Source organism: Dendrobates tinctorius, unplaced genomic scaffold (genome assembly GCF_039654945.1).
Source record: "Dendrobates tinctorius isolate UK_male_01 unplaced genomic scaffold, ASM3965494v1 ptg000121l, whole genome shotgun sequence".
Lineage (NCBI taxonomy): Eukaryota > Metazoa > Chordata > Amphibia > Anura > Dendrobatidae > Dendrobates > Dendrobates tinctorius.
Genome location: NW_027361789.1, coordinates 6,071,443 through 6,094,389, shown reverse-complemented (window position 1 = coordinate 6,094,389; position 22,947 = coordinate 6,071,443). Strand labels below are relative to the sequence as shown.

The window sequence follows — 22,947 nt, the reverse complement described above, 5'->3', positions numbered from 1 at the left end:
CAGAGTCTAGCAATTACAGACGTTCTTGCCTGATTCATCAATTGCAACTTTTTAAAAAGTTGCAAAATTTGGTGCAACTTCACTCCCTGGTGTATTATTCCAGTTTGTTGGTGTAATTTTTGAGACTCCTGGTGATAAGAGTGACAAAAATAGTTTTCAAGGCCAGAAGAAAGACCATTTTTTACTTTATTCGCATGATTAATTTGGCTCCAAAAATGGCATCTAATTCTAAGACAAAAAATATAAGCAAATGATGAAATGGGTCCTATGTGCACTATTTATTAGGTAATTTGTATTTTTGATGATTCATTTTATTTTTTAACATGTAGTGCTGTTGGTCAATTCAAAAGGTTAATAAACCTGAAACTTGAATATTTATAAAGTAGAAGTGAGGTTTTATCTTTCTTAGGAGAATATTTATTTGTGCAGAATTATTAGGCAACTATTAATGTTTCGAATTATTGTGCAACTTTTTAAAAATGCAAATTTTCCCATCTCATTTGTTTCTTTTCATCTGGTAAAGTGATAATAATAACATAACAATTGAAAATATACAAAAGTCTGACAATATAAAAAAATCAGTAGCCAATATAGTCACTAGAGTTGAGCGAATTTGTTCAGGTCCCCACTTATTCGACAAGCTATAGAGCATACCGAATAAGCTACAGCGGGAACCCGAATACTTGAAACGTGCCAGCTGATTGATGCCGCAGCTGCATGTGTTGCAGCTGTGTCACAGTCACAACACATGTATGGAGAGCCTGTTTGTTGTGACTGTGACACAGCCGCGATACATGCAGCTGTGGCGCTGATCATCTGGGTTCCCGCTGTAGCTTATTCGGTAAGCTCTATAGCTTGCCAAATAAGCAGTGACCCAAACAAATTCGCTCAACTCTAATTGTCACCCTTCTTTTCAATATTAGTCATAAGACTCCTGTCACTGACTTAATCAACTTTTTGGGTGGATTAATTCAATGCATGCAAACGAGCATAGTCCTGCATAAAAACATGATTTTCTTAAAAGTTACAGACTATTTCCTGCACAAATTCTTGAAGAAAATGTTTTCTAAATACTGGAAGTAGGTTTGGAAGTTGACTTTGAGTCCATTTTCAACCTAAAAAGTTCCAACTAATTCATCTTTAACAATACCAGCCATCAGCAGTATCAAACCTCCACCTTTCTGGCATCTGAGTTGAAGTGGAGGTATGTGCCTGTTACAAATCCATTCACGGGTCCATCCATCTTGTCCATCAATAGTCACTCTCATCTTATAAGTCCACAAAACCTTTGAAAAATGTGTATTCAGATATTTCCTGGCCCAGTCTTGATTCCTCAACGTAATTGTCTTGCTCAGTGGTGGTTGGGTTTCATCTTTCCTTAAATGGCCAAGTCTCTGAGCCCTGAAAGCCTTGTACTTTTGAGTACTTCAGGGAAACTGTAGTTCTGGAACATGACAGTTCCGTAACATAATGGGTTCCATGTTGCTTCACGTTTGATTCTTCTCACATCTTTGGCAGTTATAGAGCATTTTTTTTCTTACCATATCTTTTGACTATTTACAATAAAACTTTTGATGTTTCTGTGATCACTCCCTAATATTTTAGCAAATTCAAGAGTGCTGAATCCCTCTGTAAGACTATTAACATCTTTTGACTTTTCAGAGTCAGTTAAATCTCTTTTTGTTAGGAGTGGCGGAAGATACTATATAATAAGTATAAATAAAGTGCCTTCGCCACTCGGGGTCCACCGTGCGGTGGATGGAAAAACCGCAGCTAGTAGATGCAGAGTACTATGGTGGTAATGTGCACAGGGTTGGATATCACCCAGGTGCAAATTAGCAGTCTCTGTTATGGACACAGAGCTGCAATGGCAGACAATGGAACTGAAAACGCTGAGCCTGTTAACAGCACAGGTACTCAGCGGCACACATGTGGTAACCGGTCACCGGAGTAGTTATAAAATAACGTCACTACATCCGAAAGGACCTACTGGAACTGGACGTGTGCGTGGCGTCGCAACTGCGAATGCCGGGCAAACGCAGCGTGACGTAAACTGTGCCGCAAAGATGGCACCGCTATATCGCAAGCGTGATGCAGGACGCTAGCTGCTGAGGTAGATGGAGCATAGGCGTGCTGGCGCTAGCGCTGCTACTAGCTGAACCCAAACACTCACACAATCGTATTATCAGAGGGAAGGGGTTTCTTAATAAGTCATTCACCAGTCCAAGCATCCATCAGCAAATATACAGCTTTTTATAGTGAACGGGACCTTCCGGAAGTCCCCAGAGCCCTGGGCTGAACCAATGGAATCAGGAGCAGGACCTGAGCACCTGACTCCTGAACTCCAATGGGAGCTTATCCCATGAGCATGCTCAGAAGAAGGGACGAAGGACTTAGCTTCCGGAGAGAGTTGCTGTAAAGCAATCTTCTCTGCAATCTCCTTTGCATTAAACACAGAGCAGGAGACTGCAGCATGTGAGAGTCTAGATTCCTGCCTGGCAATGGCCGAAATCTGACTCCTAACACTTTTATTTGGCCCATTTTAGTCTGAGGAAAACAAGCTGCCTAATAATTCTGCACACCTTGATGAAGGATGTTGATATCTTTAGGCCATATCCTCCCTCATTACACAAATACACATAACCTGATATAATTCATTTAATAAGCATTCAAGGTTATACAGCTTGTTGTTGTAAAATATGAAAAAAAAGGATGATATTGTCAAAATACTCACTGCTTTATAAATTCTGCACATAGTGTGGTGCCTATAATATACACTGCTTTGTGGGGAGGTATCCTCTGTTCTCTGAATTGCACAATTTTAGCCAATAGTTAACAGACAGTGATAAAACATTGATCAAAGATATTCCATAGCTGAAAAGGGGCTGAAGAAAATATTTAATGACAAACACTAGAGATGAGCAGAGGGAATCTTTTGAAATTCAAATTCTTAAAATTTTCCAAAAAATATTTTGTTTCATGGTGAGTTGATTTGAGTTTAAAGTACTTCAAAGGATTCCACTGACCTGAAAAGATGTGTGTGAAACTTTGAGGTCTCCTAGACTGTATCCAACCTCTTTCCAGCTCTTTAATGCAAGCACAGCATTATTAGTTTGACTAAGGTGAGTGTCCTCATACATGGCTATGGGTAAACAGACTGTCTGTGGTAGATAACAGTCTGTTTAATATCTCATTGAACTAACAGATTTTTTAAAACTAAATTACCGTATATACTCGAATATAAGCCAAGATTTTCAGTCCATTTTTTTGGGCTGAAAGTCCCCCTCTCGGCTTATATTCGAGTCATATACACCAGGGGGTCGGAGGAGGAGGGGGGGGCGGGGGTGTCAGGTCATACTTACCCATCCTGGCGCAGTCTCTGCAGCCCCCAGCTTCTCTGCGATCTCCCTTCCTTCCTTCAGCGGTCACATGGTACCACTCATTAAACTCATGAATATGCGCATATTCATGAGTTCAATGAGCGGTACCACGTGACCACTGAAGGAAGGAAGGGAGATTGCGGAGAAGCTGGGGGCTGCAGAGACCACGCCAGGACGGGTAAGTATAGCGATATTCACCTGTCCGGGGTCCATCACTGCTTGCTGCTGTCTGCCACGTCATCTGTCAGTGATGTTCAGACAGCAGAGGGTGCGGTGATATGGTTAGTGCGCGCCGCACCCCCTGCAGTCTGAACGTCACTGACAGATGACGTGCAAGACAGCAGCAAGTAGCGATGGACTCCTGACAGGTGAATATCTCAGGTGCCAGCAGTGACACCGACACCTGGCCCCCATCAACGGAGAGGTGAGTATGTCATTTTTTTATTTTGAAATGCAGCAGCAGCACATGGGGGCATAATCTATGGAGCATCTTATAGGGGCAGCATATTGGGGCATAATCTATGGAGCATCTTATGGGGCAGCATATGGGGGCATAATCTATGGAGCATCTTATGGGTGCAGCATATGGGGGCATAATCTATGGAGCATCTTATGGGGGCATAATCTATGGCACATCTTATGGGGGCAGCATAAAGGGGCATAATCTATGGAGCATTTTATGGGGGCAGCATATGGGGGTATAATCTATGGAGCATCTTATGGGGGCAGCATATGGGGGCATAATCTATGGAGCATTTTATAGGGGCAGCATATGGGGGGTATAATCTATGGAGCATCTTATTGGGGCAGCATATGGGGGCATAATCTATGGAGCATCTTATGGGGCAGCATATGGGGGCATAATCTATGGTGCATCTTATGGGGGCAGCATATAGGGGCATAATCTATGGAGCATCTTATGGGGGCAGCATATGGGGGCATAATCTATGGAGCATCTTATGGGGCAGCATATGGAGGCATAATCTATGGAGCATCCTATGGGGGCAGCATATGGGGGCATAATCTATGGAGCATCTTATGGGGGCAGCATATGGGGACATAATCTATGGAGCATCTTATGGGGCAGCATATGGGGGCATAATCTATGGAGCATCTTATGGGGGCATAATCTATGGCACATCTTATGGGGGCAGCATATAGGGGCATAATCTATGGAGCATTTTATGGGGGCAGCATATGGGGGGTATAATCTATGGAGCATCTTATTGGGGCAGCATATGGGGGCATAATCTATGGAGCATCTTATGGGGGCAGCATATGGGGGCATAATCTATGGTGCATCTTATGGGGCAGCATATAGGGGCATAATCTATGGAGCATCTTATGGGGGCAGCATATGGGGGCATAATCTATGGAGCATCTTATGGGGCAGCATATGGAGGCATAATCTATGGAGCATCCTATGGGGGCAGCATATGGGGGTATAATCTATGGAGCATCTTATGGGGGCATAATCTATGGCACATCTTATGGGGGCAGCATATAGGGGCATAATCTATGGAGCATTTTATGGGGGCAGCATATGGGGGTATAATCTATGGAGCATCTTATGGGGGCAGCATATAGGGGCATAATCTATGGAGCATCTTATGGGGCAGCATATGGGGGCACAATCTATGGAGCATCTAATGGGGGCATAATCTATGGAACATCTTATGAGGCCATAACCTTTATGGAGCAGCATATGGGGCATATTATTCTATGGAGCATCTTATGGGGCCATTATTAACCTTTGTGCAGCATTATATGGGGTGTATTTTGTATGGAGCATCTTATGGGGCTATCATGAACTGTATGGAGCATTATGTGGGGCTTCTGATTCAATATGGATATTCAAAAACATTTAACCTACTGATGTCTCAATTCATTTTACTTTTATTGGTATCTATTTTTATTTTTTAAATTCACTAGTAGCTGCTGCATTTTCCACCCTAGGCTTATACTCGAGTCAATAAGTTTTCCCAGTTTTTTGTGGCAAAATTAGGGGGGTTGGCTTATACTCGGGTCGGCTTATACTCGAGTATATACAGTAGGTCTGTAAAATTTTGATTAGGAAGACCATTCGCGTGATGTCTGTAAGTCCATGTTCACATGTTCAGTATTTGGTCAGTATTTTACCTCAGTATTTGTAACTAGTGATGAGCGAATAGTGAAATATTCGGATTTGGGAAAATCAACATGATTAATTTCTATCCGTTTATTCGTATTGAATAAGGAATCCGATGCAAGTCAATGGGAAAGCCGAAAATTTTTTTTGCTGGACCCAACAAACAGATCTGGGGCCCTGAGAAAAAAGCTGAAATGGATGGGAAAGCGCTAAAACTACATGGGAACAACACGAAGAAGATGCCTGCATGCCTTTCTGACTCACATATAGTATCTGGGAATCATGTTGGCAGACTATTGCGCTGGTTTTAAGGATTTTTAAAAAGACCTACCAAACCAAACCTAAACTTTTTTTAAAGGGAAAAATGCTAATAAACCTTTTTTCCTACATAATTATAAGTATATAATGCTAAATAAAAATTAAAAAAAAAATATACCTCCCCTTTAGCATGTGATCACACGGAGCGTTTTAACTTTAGTTTTTCCTTTAACATTTGTGAAGGTTCTCACTCCTACATTTGGGAGGTCCCTCCCTCATTCCAAATTGTTAGCTAGATAGTGGAATACATATTTCCCATCACTTTACAATGCCAGCTAAAACTTCTCCATTTGAGTTTTGGGCTTCGCTCACCACCAAAACTACCACTTCCACTGTCATGTCGTTAGGCTGTGAAATCTGAGTTTGGGAAGGGCCCTCAGGTGGCCCTGTATCATACATTTGGAAGAGCTCTCATTGCTATATTTGGGAGGTCCCTCCCTCATTCCAAATTGTTAGCTAGATAGTGGAATACATATTCCCCATCACTTTACAATGTCAGCTAAAACATGTCAATTTTAATTTTGGTTTCGCCATCCACCACCACCATGTCCACCGCCATGTGATTATGCGGCTCTCTCTTGACATTTTCAGAGGGCCAGCTGGTGCAGTGAAACCTGAATTCCAAATTGTTAGCTAGATAATGGAGTACATATTCCCCATCACTTTACAATGCCATCTTAAACATGCCTATTTGAATCTTGGGCCACACTCGCCACCACCACCACCATGTCCACCGCCATGTCATTGTGCGGCCCAAAATTTGATTCTACCAGACACCAAAAACATTAGAATTAAATTCTGAATGAATACAGTGCATGCAAGTGAGGGCGTGTATTGTGGTCAGTCTCTCAGGCCTGAAACCCGGAAAAAAACTAGGAAGAAACAAAGCGCAATAGGGTCTTATCCAATATCGCAGGGTGTCAGGTGAAGGAGAGATGCACTCACCTTGCTGATTTGCTTAATGGAAACACATAAATGGCATACATCAGCTGCTGCACAGATACCGGTTGGAAAGACGACACTTGATGAAAGGAAATTGGAAGGAGGTATCACTAATGCGCTACTGAGACGGAATATCTTGCAATATTATGTCCAGACTAGTGTTGAGCATTCCGATACCGCAAGTATCGGGTATCGGCCGATACTTGCTGTATCGGAATTCCGATACCGACTTCCGATATTTTTTCAATATCGGAATTCGGCATCGGAATCGGAAGTTCAAAGTTGATTGACAGACTGACGTCATCATGATGCGCGGTGTGTGCGCATCATGATGCGCCGTCATTTCGGGCCTTCCGGGGGTCTCTGCCGGCCTGCCGGGGGGCTGTGCCGGCCTGCCGGGGGGCTGTGTGGACTGCCCGGGGTCTGTACCGGCCTGCCGGGGGGCTGTGCCGGCCTGCCGGTGGTCTGTGCACCCTGTGGGGGTCTGTACCGGCCTGCCGGGGGGCTGGGCCGGCCTGCCGGTGGTCTGTGCACCCTGTGGGGGTCTGTACCGGCCTGCCGGGGGGCTGTGCCGGCCTGCCGGTGGTCTGTGCACCCTGTGGGGGTCTGTACCGGCCTGCCGGGGGGCTGTGCCGGCCTGCCGGGGGGCTGTGCTGATGTCCGGGGGTCTGTGCAAGCATCGTCCGATGGGACTACAAGTCCCATCGGGCGATGCCTGCTACCATGATAGTGATTGACACATTAGCCAATGATGGGACAGTAGTAGTCCCATCATCCGGCTAATGTGTTAAATGTTAAAAAAAAAAAAATACTACATACATACTACATGCATGCTACATACATACTACATGCTACATACATACTACATACATACTACATACATACTACATACATGCTACATACATACTACATGCATGCTACATACATACTACATGCATGCTACATACATACTACATGCATGCTACATACATACTACATGCATGCTACATACATACTACATGCATGCTACATGCATGCTACATACATACTACATGCTACATACATACCACATACATACTACATACATACTACATACTACATATATACTACATGCATGCTACATACATACTACATGCTACATACATGCTACATACTACATACATACTACATACATACTACATACATACTACATGCATGCTACATACATACTACATACATACTACATGCATGCTACATACATACTACATGCATGCTACATACATACTACATGCTACATACATACCACATACATACTACATACATACTACATACATACTACATGCTACATACATACTACATATATACTACATGCATGCTACATACATACTACATGCTACATACATACCACATACATACTACATACATACTACATATATACTACATGCATGCTACATACATACTACATATATACTACATGCATGCTACATACATACTGCATGCTACATACATACTACATACATACTACATGCTACATACATACCACATATATACTACATACATACAATACATTCATACAATACATACATAGACATACAGTACATATAACATAGAGTAACATACTTACCAATACTTGTCACATTGTTCCCCGAAGCCATTGTCTTTTCCGGAATAAATATTAACATAACAAACCACAAAAATACTCACCCACGATCCAAAGCAGTCCACGAGTGTGTCCCACGACGATCTTGGGTAGAGAACTGCAGCATCAGATGATGCTGCCGTTCTCTACGGGCTGCAGGAATCCAATGACGGAAGGTAGGTATCCTTCCGCACTGTATTCCTCCGCCACTTAAAAAAAAAAGTCCCTAGTCTCACTTTATGCCATTGCTGCGTGGGAAATTCCCACACAGCAATGGCATAAAGTGAGACTAGGGACTTTTTTTTTTTTTAAGTGGCGGAGGAATACAGTGCGGAAGGATACCTACCTTCCGTCATTGGATTCCTGCAGCCCGTAGAGAACGGCAGCATCATCTGATGCTGCAGTTCTCTACCCAAAATCGTCGTGGGACACACTCGTGGACTGCTTCGGATCGTGGGTGAGTATTTTTGTGGTTTGTTATGTTAATATTTATTCCGGAAAAGACAATGGCTTCGGGGAACAATGTGACAAGTATTGGTAAGTATGTTACTCTATGTTATATGTACTGTATGTCTATGTATGTATTGTATGAATGTATTGTATGTAGTATGTATGTAGTATATATGTGGTATGTATGTAGCATGTAGTATGTATGTAGTATGTATGTAGCATGCAGTATGTATGTAGCATGCATGTAGTATATATGTAGTATGTATGTAGCATGTAGTATGTATGTAGCATGCATGTAGTATATATGTAGTATGTAGCATGTAGTATGTATGTAGCATGCATGTAGTATATATGTAGTATGTAGCATGTAGTATGTATGTAGCATGCATGTAGTATATATGTAGTATGTAGCATCTAGTATGTATGTAGCATGCATGTAGTATATATGTAGTATGTAGCATGTAGTATGTATGTAGCATGCATGTAGTATGTATGTAGCATGCATGTAGTATGTATGTGGTATGTATGTAGCATGTAGTATGTATGTAGCATGCATGTAGTATATATGTGTTATGTATGTAGCATGCATGTAGTATGTATGTAGTATGTATGTAGTATAAATGTGGTATGTATGTAGCATGTAGTATGTATGTAGCATGCAGTATGTATGTAGCATGCATGTAGTATATATGTAGTATGTATGTAGTATATATGTAGTATGTATGTTGCATGTAGTATTTATGTAGTATGAATGTAGCATGTATGTAGTATGTAGTATGAATGTAGCATGTATGTAGTATGCATGTTGTATGTATGTAGCATGTAATTTTTTTTTTTTTTTTACATTTAACACATTAGTCGGATGATGGGACTACTACTGTCCCATCATTGGCTAATGTGTCAATCACTGTCATGGTAGCAGGCATCGCCCGATGGGACTTGTAGTCCCATCGGACGATGCCTGCACAGCCCCCCGGAGCCTGCACAGACCACCGGCAGGCCGGCACAGCCCCCCGGCAGGCCGGCACAGCCCCCCGGAGCCTGCACAGCCCCCCGGCAGGCCGGCACAGCCCCCCGGCAGGCCGGCACAGACCACCGGAGCCTGCACAGACCCCCTGGCAGGCCGGCACAGCCCCCCGAAAGGCCCGTACAGACCCCAGAGAGGCTGTACAAGGGCAGGAAAGGGTTTTTCTTATTCCGATACCGGAAGTCCCATAGACTTGAATGGGACTTCCGGTATCGGAATCGGCGATACCGATACTTTTTTTAAAGATCGGCCGATACCATCCGATACGATACTTTGAAGTATCGGACGGTATCGCTCAACTCTAGTCCAGACACAATTGCACAAAATGCAGTCCTTTTGTCCATTTGTGTCTGGACAAGATAGTGCAAGATATACCATCTCAGCAGCGTATTAGTGATACCTCCCTCCATTTTCCTTTCATTAGGCCTGAAGCCCATGTCAGGAACATGTACAAGCCTCATTTTAATTGGAAGCAGCCTCCTCAAAGGAAAAAGACAGGAGTGCCATTAACCAATCTGCACAGGCCTATGCACTTCTTCTAGAAACTACCCAACCAGGATGAATTTCTCTTTTGCATGGTTTTGAGCAACAATGGAGTAATTACAGGATATGTCCCAGAGAGTGATGAGGTCTGTGGAGTGTATTACTCAGGTGACAGGCAGTGCTACAGAGCTCAGGTAAAGGCTTTAGCATGGCAATTACCATGTTCCAATATGTGTAAGGCTGCGGCCTGAATAGGTCTGTGGAGTGCATTAACCCAGACTCTTAGACGTGCTTAAAATGTACAGAAAATGGGCGATACAAGTTTCACCACTGCACAATGTGCAAAGGTTTCCAAAAATTAAAAAACATTACCCACGTGTGGCATACATATATGACCACTAAGTACGAGTTGCAGAAGCAGGAGGAGTAGGACATGATTTCCTGAACAAAATGGGTTTGGATGGTAAGGCACTGACGTTAAACAACTTTCCAAAAAAAATAATTTGGGCTGCATTTACGTTACGCTGCTGTCTTCCGTAGGGCTTACAAAGTCAGAAGAAATTTGGCCCTTGTACAATTTTAGAAGAGTCAGCCTGTCGGCATTTTCCGTTGACAGGCATGTGCACCTATCCGTTATGATTGCACTGGCCAAACTAAAAACCTGCTCAGACAACACACTTGCGGCAGGGCATGGAGCACCTCCAAGGCGTACATGGAGAGGTCGGGCCAAGGGTGCAGCTTGGGCAACCAATAGTTATAGGGCATTGAAGAATCATGAAGAATGCTGGTATGGTCACTTAAGTACTCCTTCAGCATCTTGGTCAACTTCTCCCTCCTTGTCATAGTTACACCCACAGATAGCCCTTTCTGATGTAACGGTTTCATGAAAATGGCCAAGTTGGTGGACATTCCTCCCCCCCGAGTTGCACCTGGTGTGTGTGGCCCTCCCCTGTAATCCTTGTGGGTGAAAAGAGATGGAACCTCTGCCAGCAGCATTGTCTGAGGGTAATATTCTCTGCAAGTCTTACATAACGGCCCTCTGGCATGCTTGCACTGAAAATGGCACGTCTGCCTCTGACACGAGAGAAGGAATTTTCTCCTTGCCTGGTGGGTCAAGAAAAGTGCACAGCCAGTATTTCATGTTGAACAAAATGTCTTTCACGTGAGGGTCTTGGGATAGGTATCTGGACATGAACTGTGCCATGTGTGGTAGACTACAAAGAGCCAAATGTTCAGTGTCCCCCCAGGACAAACACTAAGAAATGTCTCCTCTTCACAACGCATTGCCTCCTCCTCTTCTTCCTCTTCAGGCCATCCACATTGGACAGGCATGAAGGTGGAAGTGGGAATCTCCTCTGTAGCGCAGACCAAAAACTCCTGTTTCTCTTCCTCCTCCTACTCCTCCTGTTCCTTGTCATCACCCAATGTGGCCTGAGAATATTGTGTGAGAATGGGCTGTGTGGTATCAGCCACAGTAAAATCTTGCTCCATAGCCACCTTCTTGGCAATAAAAGCTTCCTCTTTGAGATTCTGCAGTGAATGTTTTAATAGACAGGTGGGATGGTTACGCTGATAATAGCATCATCAGCACTCACCATCTTGGTGCAGTACTCAAAGTTTTGAAAAACTCGAAAAGAATCATAGAATCGTAGAGTTGGAAGGGACCTCATGGGCCATCTAGTCCAACCCCCTGCTCAAAGCAGGATTTGCTAAATCATCCCAGACAGATGTCTGTTCAGCCTCTGCTTGAAGACTTCTATTGAAGGAGAACTCACCACCTCTCGTGGCAGCCTGTTCCACTCATTGATCACCCTCACTGTCAAAAAGTTTTTTCTAATATCTAATCTGTATCTCCTCCCATTCAGTTTCATCCCATTGCTTCTAGTCTTTCCTTGTGCAAATGAGAATAAAGATGATCCTTCTACAATGTGACAGCCCTTGGGATAAATAAATCTTTATTTTTATATAGCGCTAACATATTCCGCAGCGCTTTACAGTTTACACACATTTTCATCACTGTCCCGGGTGGGGCTCACAATCTATATTCCCTATCAGTATGTCTTTGGAGTGTGGGTGGAAACCGGAGTGCCCGGAGGAAACCCACGCAAACACGGGGAGAACATACAAACTCCTTGCAGATGTTGTCCTTGGTGGGATTCGAACCCAGGACTCCAGCGCTGCAAGGCTGCAGCGCTAACCACTGAGCCACCGTGCTGATATTTGTAGACAGCTATTAAGTCTCCTCTCAGTCTTCTCTTTTGCAAGCTAAACATTCCCAAATCCTGCAACCTTTCCTCATAAGACAGGGTTTGCAGACCGGTCACCATTCTGGTCGCTCATTTTTGAACTTGCTCCAGTTTGTTGATGTCTTTTTTAAAATGTGGTGCCCAAAACTGGACACAGTATTCCAGATGAGGTCTGACCAAAGAGGAGTAGAGGGTAATAATGACTTCACGTGATCTAGACTGTATGCTTCTGTTAATACATCCTAGAATTGCATTTGCCTTGTTTGCTGCTGCATCACACTGTTGACTCATATTCTGTCTGTGATCTATTAATATACCCAAGTCTTTTTCACACGAGCTGTTGCTTAGCCCTATTCCTCCCATTCTGTATATGCTTTTTTCATTTTTATTGCCCAGATGTAGTACTTTGCATTTTTCCCTGTTAAAAACCATTCTGTTAGTTGCTGCCCGCTGCTCCAATTTATTTATATCTTTTTGAATCCTCTCTCTCTCTCTCTTCTCTAGTATTAGCTATCCCTCCTAGCTTTGTGTCATCAGCAAATTTAATCAGTTTACCCTCAATTCCTTCATCTAAATCGTTGATGAAGATGTTGAATAATACAGGGCCCAGGACAGAGCCCTGTGGTACCCCACTTGAGTCATTCTTCCAACTGGATGTGCAGCCATTTACGACCACTCTTTGGGTCCGATCACTAAGCCAGTTATGAATCCACCTAACAGTTGCCTTGTCCATTCCATACTTAGTCATTTTTTCAATAAGGATTGTGTGAGATACTTTGTCAAATGCTTTGCTGAAGTCAAGATATATTATATCTACAGCATTTCCCTGATCCACCCAATCAGTGATTCTGTCATAGAAGGAAATTAAGTTAGTCTGACATGACTTATTAGTTACAAACCCATGCTGACTCTGTTTAATCACTTCATTCTTATCCAGGTACTTACATACATGTTGTTTAATAATTTGTTCAAAGATCTTTCCTGGTATAGAAGTCAGACTCACCGGCCTATAGTTGCCTGGGTCCACCTTCTTCCCCTTTTTGAAGATAGGAACAACATTTGCTCTTCTCCAGGCTTCTGGGACTTCTCCTGTTCTCCAAGAATTTTCAAAGATTATGGAGAGGGGTTCAAAAATTTCTTCTGCTATCTCCTTCAGTAATCTGGGGTGTAATTCATCTGGACCTGGAGACTTGAATTCATTTAGTTTAGCTAAGTGTTTCCTCACTATCTTTCTGTCTACAGATATCCTTGATTCTTCTATTCCCTTAATAGGACAGTGAAGAGCAGTTGATGTTACATTTCCTTTCTGAGAGAAAACAGATGCAAAATAGGAATTTAAAAGTTCAGCCTTCTCAACATCCTGTCTTACCATTTCATCATTTTCATCCTGTAAAAATCCTATAGCATCTTTGACTTTTCTTTTACTTTTGACATATCCCCAAAATCCTTTATTATTTCTTTTGATGTCTCTTGCAAGCCTCAATTCATTATCAGCTTTAGATAATCTGACTTGTGCCCTGCAGGTTCTGCAGACAGCATTATATTCTTCTTTAGATATGCCTCCCTCTTTCCATTTTATAAACATTTCTTCCTTTTTAGCATGTGCTTAAGTTCTGTGTTCATCCATTCTGGTTTCCTTAAATGCTTCCTATTCTTTTCTCTTTTCGGAATTGTTAACAATTGTGCATTGAGAATTTCATTTTTCAAGATTTCCTATCCTTCCTGGACATTTTTGTCCTTAAGTATATCCAGCCATTGGATCCCTCCAATTCTCTTTCTGAGTCCCTTAAAATCTGCCTTTCTGAAATCTAACCTTGACGTCTGAGTCTTCACAGGTCTTCCTCCTCTAGTTATCCAAAATTCTAAAATAGCATGGTCGCTACCTCCTAGGGTCCCAACTACTTTTACCTCCTCAACCATTTCCTCCCTGTTTATGAGGATTAGATCCAAGGTAGCAGATCCCCTTGTTTTCTTCCCTACCTTTTGGAAGATAAAGTTGTCAGCAAGAGAGGATAAGAATTTCCTTGACTTGTTAGTTTTGCCTGAGAGAGAGTCCCAACAAATGTTTGGATAGTTGAAATCTCCCATGACAACTATGTCATATTTTGTGGAAAACTTGGCCATTTTATGCATAAAGAGTTCATCCATATCTTCAGCTTGCACAGGCGGCCTGTAGTAAATGCCTACAATGGTGTCCTTTCCATTGTTCTGTCAGAACTCCCAGTCTCTGAAGCTTCAATCTCTGTGCAGATATACGCGTTTCTAACATACAATGCGACACATCCTCCTCGTTTATCAAGTCTGTTTCTTGCAAATAAGTTGTATCCTTCTAGCCTTGTATTCCAAACATGTGTATTGTCCCACCAAGTTTCAGTGATTCCAATGACATCATATTTATTTTCCAGTGTTAGTAGTTCCAGTTGTCCTTGTTTGTTGCCCATGCTTTGTGCATTAGTATAGAAACATTTTAGTTTGTGATTGGTTTCTCTTTCTCCAATATTTTTATTATTTAGATTCTTTTGTCTTTTTTCTTCCTTTTCACTTCTAATAGCAGAATTCTCAATAGCATTTGTCAGGTGTATGACTTTTTCTGGCCTTTTGCTTCCCTTCCCACGTTGTTCTAGTTTAAAGCTCTCCTGATGAGTGTAGCTAGGCGACTTCCAAATACATGTTTTCCAGTCTTCGTAAGGTGCACCCCATCTCTAGCAAGTAGTCCATCGTATAGGTAATTCACTCCGTGATCCAGAAATCCAAAACCTTGCTGACGGCACCATCGACGTAGCCAGTTGTTCACCTGCAGAATCTTATTCCACCTCCTTGTTCCATGGCCATCCACTGGGAGGATGGAAGAGAAGACCACCTGCACTCCCAGTTCTTTCACTTTCTTACCTAAGTTTTCAAAGTCACTGCAGATGGTTTCCAGGTCATTTCTTGCTGTGTCATTTGTCCCCACATGTATTAGCAGGAATGGGTAATCATCCACACCCACTCGGCAGTTGTTAGGTGTGGGTGCTGAGTGTTACTCTGATGGGCATTGAGAAGCTGGAATTCAGATACTGCCCTCTGCTGATCACTAAGCCTTGCCAACATATGAAAGGTCAAATTCCAAAATGTTGGCAGGTCACAAATTAGCCGGTGACGAGGCAAATTAAGGCACTGCTGCACTGAAGCCAGACCGGCGAAAGTGTGGGATGACTTTCAGAAATGGGCACTGACACGGCATACCTTGGCAAGTAGGTGTCCAGCAAGTCAGGGTATGTTTTTAAAACCACTGTACAAGAAAGTATAGCACATGGACCATGTATGGAATGTGTACCAGGTTGCCAAGCTTTAAAGCCGCCACCAAGTTGCACCCATTATTGCACACAACCAGATCTGTTTGGAGGTTCAGCAGGGAGAGTCTCTGATTAATGTGGTCTTTTATCCCTTTCAACAGCTCTGCTGCGTTGTGAGCTTTATCACCTAAACAGATGAGCTTCAGCAGAACATGCTGCCACTTTGCCAAGGCAGTGCTGAAGACATGCCAGCTGGGGAGTGATGGGGAGGCTAGTTCCGCTGAGGATGAGGAGGAGAGACAGAAACTGGAATATGAGGAGACTGAAACCATGAAGGAAGTTGGGTCAACTATTCTTAGTGTGGGTAAGATGTGTGACGTCCCACCCTCTGACTCTGTCCCAGACTCCAAGATTACCCAAGGTGCTGTCAGGGAAATGTAGCATCACTGTCCACAAGAACTTGTCCATGTGTCTGTGGTTACTGTAGGTGGATCTTCCCTGTGACTGCATTGGTCAGAGCATGGCTGATATTGTGTAACTCGTGCTTATGTAACACAGGTACGGCATACCAGGAAAAATAGTGGCAGCAGGGAATTGAGTACAGTGGGGCTGCCACTGCCAAGAGGTTGAGGAAAGACTCAGTTCCCACAAGCCGAAGTGGCAACATGTCCAGGGCTAGCAATCTGGCAATGTGAATGTTTAGCATTTGGGCCTGTGGGTGGGTGGGTACATGGATATTTCTGCTTCCTGTGAAAAATCTGGGGCAAGAACAAAAGTCATAAAACACCTCATTTATTAGTAGATTAAAACATGAAAAGGAAAAATGTAAAAACATGACAACAGTCAATGCGTTTTGAGCTACACTAGCTCCTATTCATGACAATTCTTGCATGTTATTTGTCATTATTAAAAGCTGCTGTAGTTAGAAACGCATTGACCGTTATGTTTTATAAATTTTTCTTTTTCATGTTTTAATCTACTAATAAATGTGATGTTTTATGACTTTTGCGGTTGCTGGATTTTCCCATGTTTTTCACTGTTCATTTACTCAGGAAACCAGGTTGAAGTCTATTTTACAGTAGGAATTTCTCAACCCAGTGAACTGATGGTTGCTCCACTATGTTTTTCTACCACCACATCCACATCCATGTCCTTTAACGTCACCCTTTCCCATATTGAATGCGTTATGAAAGAAAAAATTCCTGGCTTTTTTTTTTCCACAAGTACCCTCACAAAACTTATGTACAAATTCCCTGTATCTAGCATTATTACACACTGCAACAGTAGACTCAATAAAATTACAGTAAAATTACAGTTAAATAGTCACGCTTGCGTATTTCAGCAGGGTTTGCGTTTGTCACACAACTGCTAAAGAAACGCTATTTATTTAACCAAAAGAAAATTCTAAAATTTTTTATATCACCTTTATGACACATGCCAACAGCAGATTAAGGAAAATTATTACCACTGGTAAATTGTGACTTTTGCGTATCTCTGCAAAGTTTACGCCAGTCACACAACTGATATAAACAAAATAAAAAAATCTATTGCCTTTATGATACATGCCATCATAAGACTCAGGGAAATTACTGGTAAATAGTGATGTTTAAATAGCTCAGCAGGTTTTGCACCAGTCGCACAACTGCTAGATAAATATTAGTCATTTTAGCAATAGGCGAGGAATGTTATTTAGCAATTAGCTTTTAAAAAGGATGTTACTATATGCTGGCACTGAGAAATATTATTTAGCTGTAAAAAAATGTTTTTTGTTATATGCTGGTACGCAGGAATATTATATAGCGCCAAAAAATTGGTTTAGAATATGCTTGTACTGAGTAATATTTAATAGGAAGAAAGAAGGAAAAAATCCAGATTCCAAAAAAATCCAAATTTATTGCAGATAAAACCAGAATCCAGCAGGACACAGCTCATATATTTGTGAATACTAGCAACGCGTTTCGAACAATGAATGATCTTTCTCAAAGTCACTTTCTCAAAGATGTGTCATCCACATAATCTCCTTGGCATCGCACTCCTGCGCAGGTGTACTTCTCTACCCTGACTAGGGCAGAGTAGAGTACTGCAGTGCGCATGCTCTGGGGCTCTGTGACCTTTCCCAGCACCTTTGCTCTGCCCACAACAGGTCAGAGAAGTACTCCTGCGCAGGAGCATGATGCCAAGGAGAGTGTGGAGATGATGTAGGGACTCGTCATCCACAGGAAGCAAGCAAGAGGACACGATCGTAAGAAGATGGGAGGTGCCGGACCAAGATCTGCAACACCCCTCAAACCGGGCTGCCCCACAAGTAAGTATAATAAAAGTTATTTTCCTTCTTTTGCACGTTGGGTTGGGGCCAAATATACAGCATTTTAAAATGCTGTATATCAGCCCTGAAAGGTGGTGGACTTACTTCACTTTGGCCAAAATTGGTGACAGGTTCACTTTAAATGATTGATGCAATGGCTCATGAAAGACATGTAAAGACCCTGCCCATGTTTACTAGTGTAGATGTTGGAGCGCACAATAAAAATTCCAAGATGCAGCTCACAGTCTTGGCTATGAATGTACAAAGCAAGGATGGTTTCTTTCAAGAAATAATGGCTAAGTATCATTCACTAAGGCTGGCTGCAATCCATAATTTGGCTGTGGTACAACAGCAACTGTGAGGTACATATGGCAGTTGAGGTTTCACTCAAATAGAAGAGTGGCCATGTTTCCTGGAATCATATATGGCTAAATGATGATGTTATGGAGAAAAAGTTTGGAAATCAGTAGATGAGTTAGATGATGGTGATGATAACAATGACCAGACACTACTTGAGGATGCTGCATGGCTACTAGAAAGGCAATCATGAGGACAAGGAGGAGGACAGCTTGAGAATTGCTTAAATTGCTGGCAAGTTTTCTTTTCCCATGTAATTAGGTGATGATTCACTGATGGCGAGCCATGGTTTCTAGTTAAATTCTGGTGGAAGAGTTTGTAACCAGCAATAGATTGTACAAGAAAAGGATGCATGGCACGCCTCTGTAGATGGGTGCATGAATAGGATTCCACTCTGCAATAATATAAAAAATAGATAACAGTGGGACCTTCTTAAGCCGGGGTCACACTTGCGAGAAACTCATACGAGTCTCGCGTCTCAATACTTGGCACTGCTGCCAACATTTGAGACCAGAGTGTGTGGCTGCATGTATTTCTATGCAGCTGAGCGCTCCGGTCTGAGTGCCGGTGGCAGTGCTGGGTATTGAGACGTGAGACTCTTGCGAGTTTCTCGCAAGTGTGAACCTGGCTTAAGACGTAGTCTCTCATGGCGCTGTGATACTGCAACCAAAAAGATTAACTGTTATAGAAGCATAGGAGTAAGAATGTGAAAAACAATAACCCAAACTGATGGCGTCACTGTCAAAATTAGCAGCATGTTTCCTGAGACTGAGATGAGACATGTGCCATGCAGTCCATAAAGTCCTCTGCTTGCTCCCAATTAATAAGCTTGCTGGAGACAAAGGAAACAATTGGTAGAACTATTGCCTGGTCGGCTGGTGCAGGGGTTGGTGCTACTGATGCTCCCAGTGGCTACCACATTCTTGATTCCAGATGCATGGTATGATGATTTTTCTTTGCACTTCTCTGTGCTTTGTCATTTTTTTAACCATACATTTTTTTTAACTTCGGTTGATTTTGTCACTGTTTTCAACTACATTACCCCTTTTCCAAAACAGACTCACAAAAAAATGCCTGGTACGTGATAAACCCAAGAAGCAACAGCGGTTACTGTATACAGTTGTGGCCAAAAGTATTGACACCCCTGCAATTCTGTCAGATAATACTCAGTTTCTTCCTGAAAATGATTGCAAACACAAATTCTTTGGTATTATTATCTTCATTTAATTTGTCTTAAATGAAAAAACACAAAAGAGAATGAAGCAAAAAACAAAACATTGATCATTTCACACAAAACTCCAAAAATGGACCAGACAAAAGTATTGGCACCCTCAGCCTAATACTTTGTTGCACAACCTTTAGCCAAAATAACTGCAACCAAACACTTCCAGTAACCATCAATGAGTTTCTTACAATGCTCTGCTGGAATTTTAGACCATTCTTCTTTGGCAAACTGCTCCAGGTCCCTGATATTTGAAGGGTGCCTTCTCCAAACTGCCATTTTTAGATCTCTCCACAGGTGTTCTATGGGATTCAGGTCTGGACTCATTGCTGGCCACCTTAGAAGTCTCCAGTGCTTTCTCTCAAACCATTTTCTAGTGCTTTTTGAAGTGTGTTTTGGATCATTGTCCTGCTGGAAGGCCCATGACCTCTGAGGGAGACTCAGCTTTCTCACACTGGGCCCTACATTATGCTGCAAAATTTGTTGGTAGTCTTCAGGCTTCATAATGCCATGCACACGGTCAAGCAGTCCAGTGCCAGAGGCAGCAAAGCAACCCCAAAACATCAGGGAACCGCCGCCATGTTTGACTGTAGGGACCATGTTCTTTTCTTTGAATGCCTCTTTTTTCTCCTGTAAGCTCTATGTTGATGCCTTTGCCCAAAAAGCTCTACTTTTGTCTCATCTGACCAGAGAACATTCTTCCAAAACGTTTTAGGCTTTTTCAGGTAAGTTTTGGCAAACTCCTGCCTGGCTTTTTTATGTCTCGGGGTAAGAAGTGGGGTCTTCCTGGGTCTCCTACCATACAGTCCCTTTTCATTCAGACGCCGACGGATAGTACGGGTTGACACTGTTGCACCCTCGGACTGCAGGGCAGCTTGAACTTGTTTGGATGTTAGTCGAGGATCTTTATCCAACATCCGCACAATCTTGCGTTGAAATCTCTTGTCAATTTTTCTTTTCCGTCCACATCTAGGGAGGTTAGCCACAGTGCCATGGGCTTTAAACTTCTTGATGACACTGCGCATGGTAGACACAGGAACATTCAGGTCTTTGGAGATGGACTTGTAGCCTTCAGATTGCTCATGCTTCCTCACAATTTGGTTTCTCAAGTCCTCAGACAGTTCTTTGGTCTTCTTTCTTTTCTCCATGCTCAATTTGGTACACACAAGGACACAGGACAGAGGTTGAGTCAACTTTAATCCATGTCAACTGGCTACAAGTGTGATTTAGTTATTGCCAAAACCTGTTAGGTGCCATAGGTAAGTTACAGGTGCTGTTAATTACACAAATTAGAGAAGCATCACATGATTTTTCGAACAGTGCCAATACATTTGTCCACCCTCTTTTTTATGTTTGGTGTGGAATTATATCCAATTTGGCTTTAGGACAATTCTTTTTGTATTTTTTCATTTAAGACAAATTAAATGAAGATAATAATACCAAAGAATTTGTGTTTGCAATCATTTTCAGGAAGAAACTGAGTATTATCTGACAGAATTGCAGGGGTGTCAATACTTTTGGCCACAACTGTAGGTGCAACACATACAGACATCAAATGTGACTAATACATCGGGTGTGAAAAAAATCAATAGTTTGTGACACGTACACTTTGCAACATAGTCAACAGTCTGTGACACGTACACTTTGCAACATAGTCACAAAGTTATTTTTTTTTCTTTCAGCCATAATATTATTATTATTATTATTATTATTATTATTATTATTATTATTATTTATTACTATAGCGCCATATTGGTGTCCTGCTTCTGCATGAAGCATCTGGCTGTGACCAAGGTCATGTGAGACTTCTGCGGCTTATGCAATCTTTTGAAACGTCTAAAATGGCTGTGTAAATTCTAGGTAATTGTTCAAATTCGATTTGTTCACTGAAGTCCTAAAATTCGACAAGAATTATATTTGCATTGAATCGTTTTGCTCATCTCTAACAAAAACCTTATAGAAAAAAGAAGACTATAATGATCCAGCATCTCAAGTGTGAAAAGATGATGGACAGCCTTATTTGTCAATGCGTGAGACATTCTATATTCAATCTTTGATAAATGTTGTGTAATATCCCAGCAAACTAGGTAACGACTTAATGAATAAATGTGTTTCTTAAAGATTATTTAAATATGTGTTTTATTATTCATTATTGTACAAAGAATAATCTGTATTGCTTCATATTAAACACAGAGATTCCTTGCAAAGACAAATTTGCATTGATAATAAGAGGGTTTTCCAGGGTCCCCGGAGGAGACTACTGAATGGCCACTCATGCATATTAAAACAAATTGAAAGCAAATTGCATCTCACTATTTTCTCTATTCAAATGGAACCTGATTAAAATGTGACCATTAATTCTCTTGTGTTGCGGATATGCACCCATGCAATGGCTAATCAGGGCAACAATAGAAATCTTATTAACACTTTACTGTGTAAAATACAAAAAAAATCATCTGATTCTGAAATCACCGTGCTGGCAATAATGATGTATTCTGTTATGTCTCCTGAGATAATACGTACAGCTCTCTATTTCAAGAGTACAGTTCTGCTCATCCAGTGGATATCTCCGCAAGTCCATCATACATGCAGCTGTGGTTGTTATTCTGCAATAAATATAGATAGGACACTGAGAAACATGAAGAACTTGGCAATATCTAACAAGTTTATGACCATAATTAGAAATGTATGACTGGATACTACAGGGATGGGGGTTTCCTTGTCAGGCAAAAGTTATGGATCCAATAGTCCAAACTGCCTGCCATGCCTATAGCAACTAATCACAATGCAGACATAAGCTTAATTGGTTGCTATGGGCTTTTCTGGTAATGTTGAGGCTCATTGCTCTAGAATCAAAAATTATATATTGAAAGTTCACAAATATATGGTTCTGTTGGATAATATTTTAGTAACATGGAAAGAATACAAAAAAAATCATACTATTATTACAGGTAATCACTCAGTCACCAAGTTTTACAATAGAATGATGTAGAGAAAAGACCCTGATTCCAGTGATGTGTCACTTACTGTTCTGCATGCTGCAGTTTTGAGAAAAACCCTGTTTTATCTGCTGCAGATCTAGCAGTTCTCTGAATGTGGAGCTCTGTATAACCCCCCACCCACAGCACTGATTGGCAGCTTTCTGTGTACACTGCGCATAGACAGAAGGCTGCTAATCAACGGTTTCAACAATGACCCGCTGAGTCAGTCTTTGAAA

At 41.9% G+C, this 22,947-nt stretch overlaps 1 protein-coding gene across 2 annotated transcripts in view; it reads right to left on the bottom strand.

Moving 5' to 3' along the window:
- The window catches only part of GABRB3 (gamma-aminobutyric acid type A receptor subunit beta3), a 447,629-nt gene that overhangs the window by 69,811 nt on the left and 354,871 nt on the right, over positions 1-22,947 (bottom strand). For both annotated transcript variants that reach the window (XM_073541491.1, XM_073541492.1), the window contains exon 5: positions 22,254-22,336. In XM_073541491.1, the coding sequence (XP_073397592.1) occupies positions 22,254-22,336 (83 nt within the window). The remainder of the gene's footprint in view (positions 1-22,253; positions 22,337-22,947) is intronic.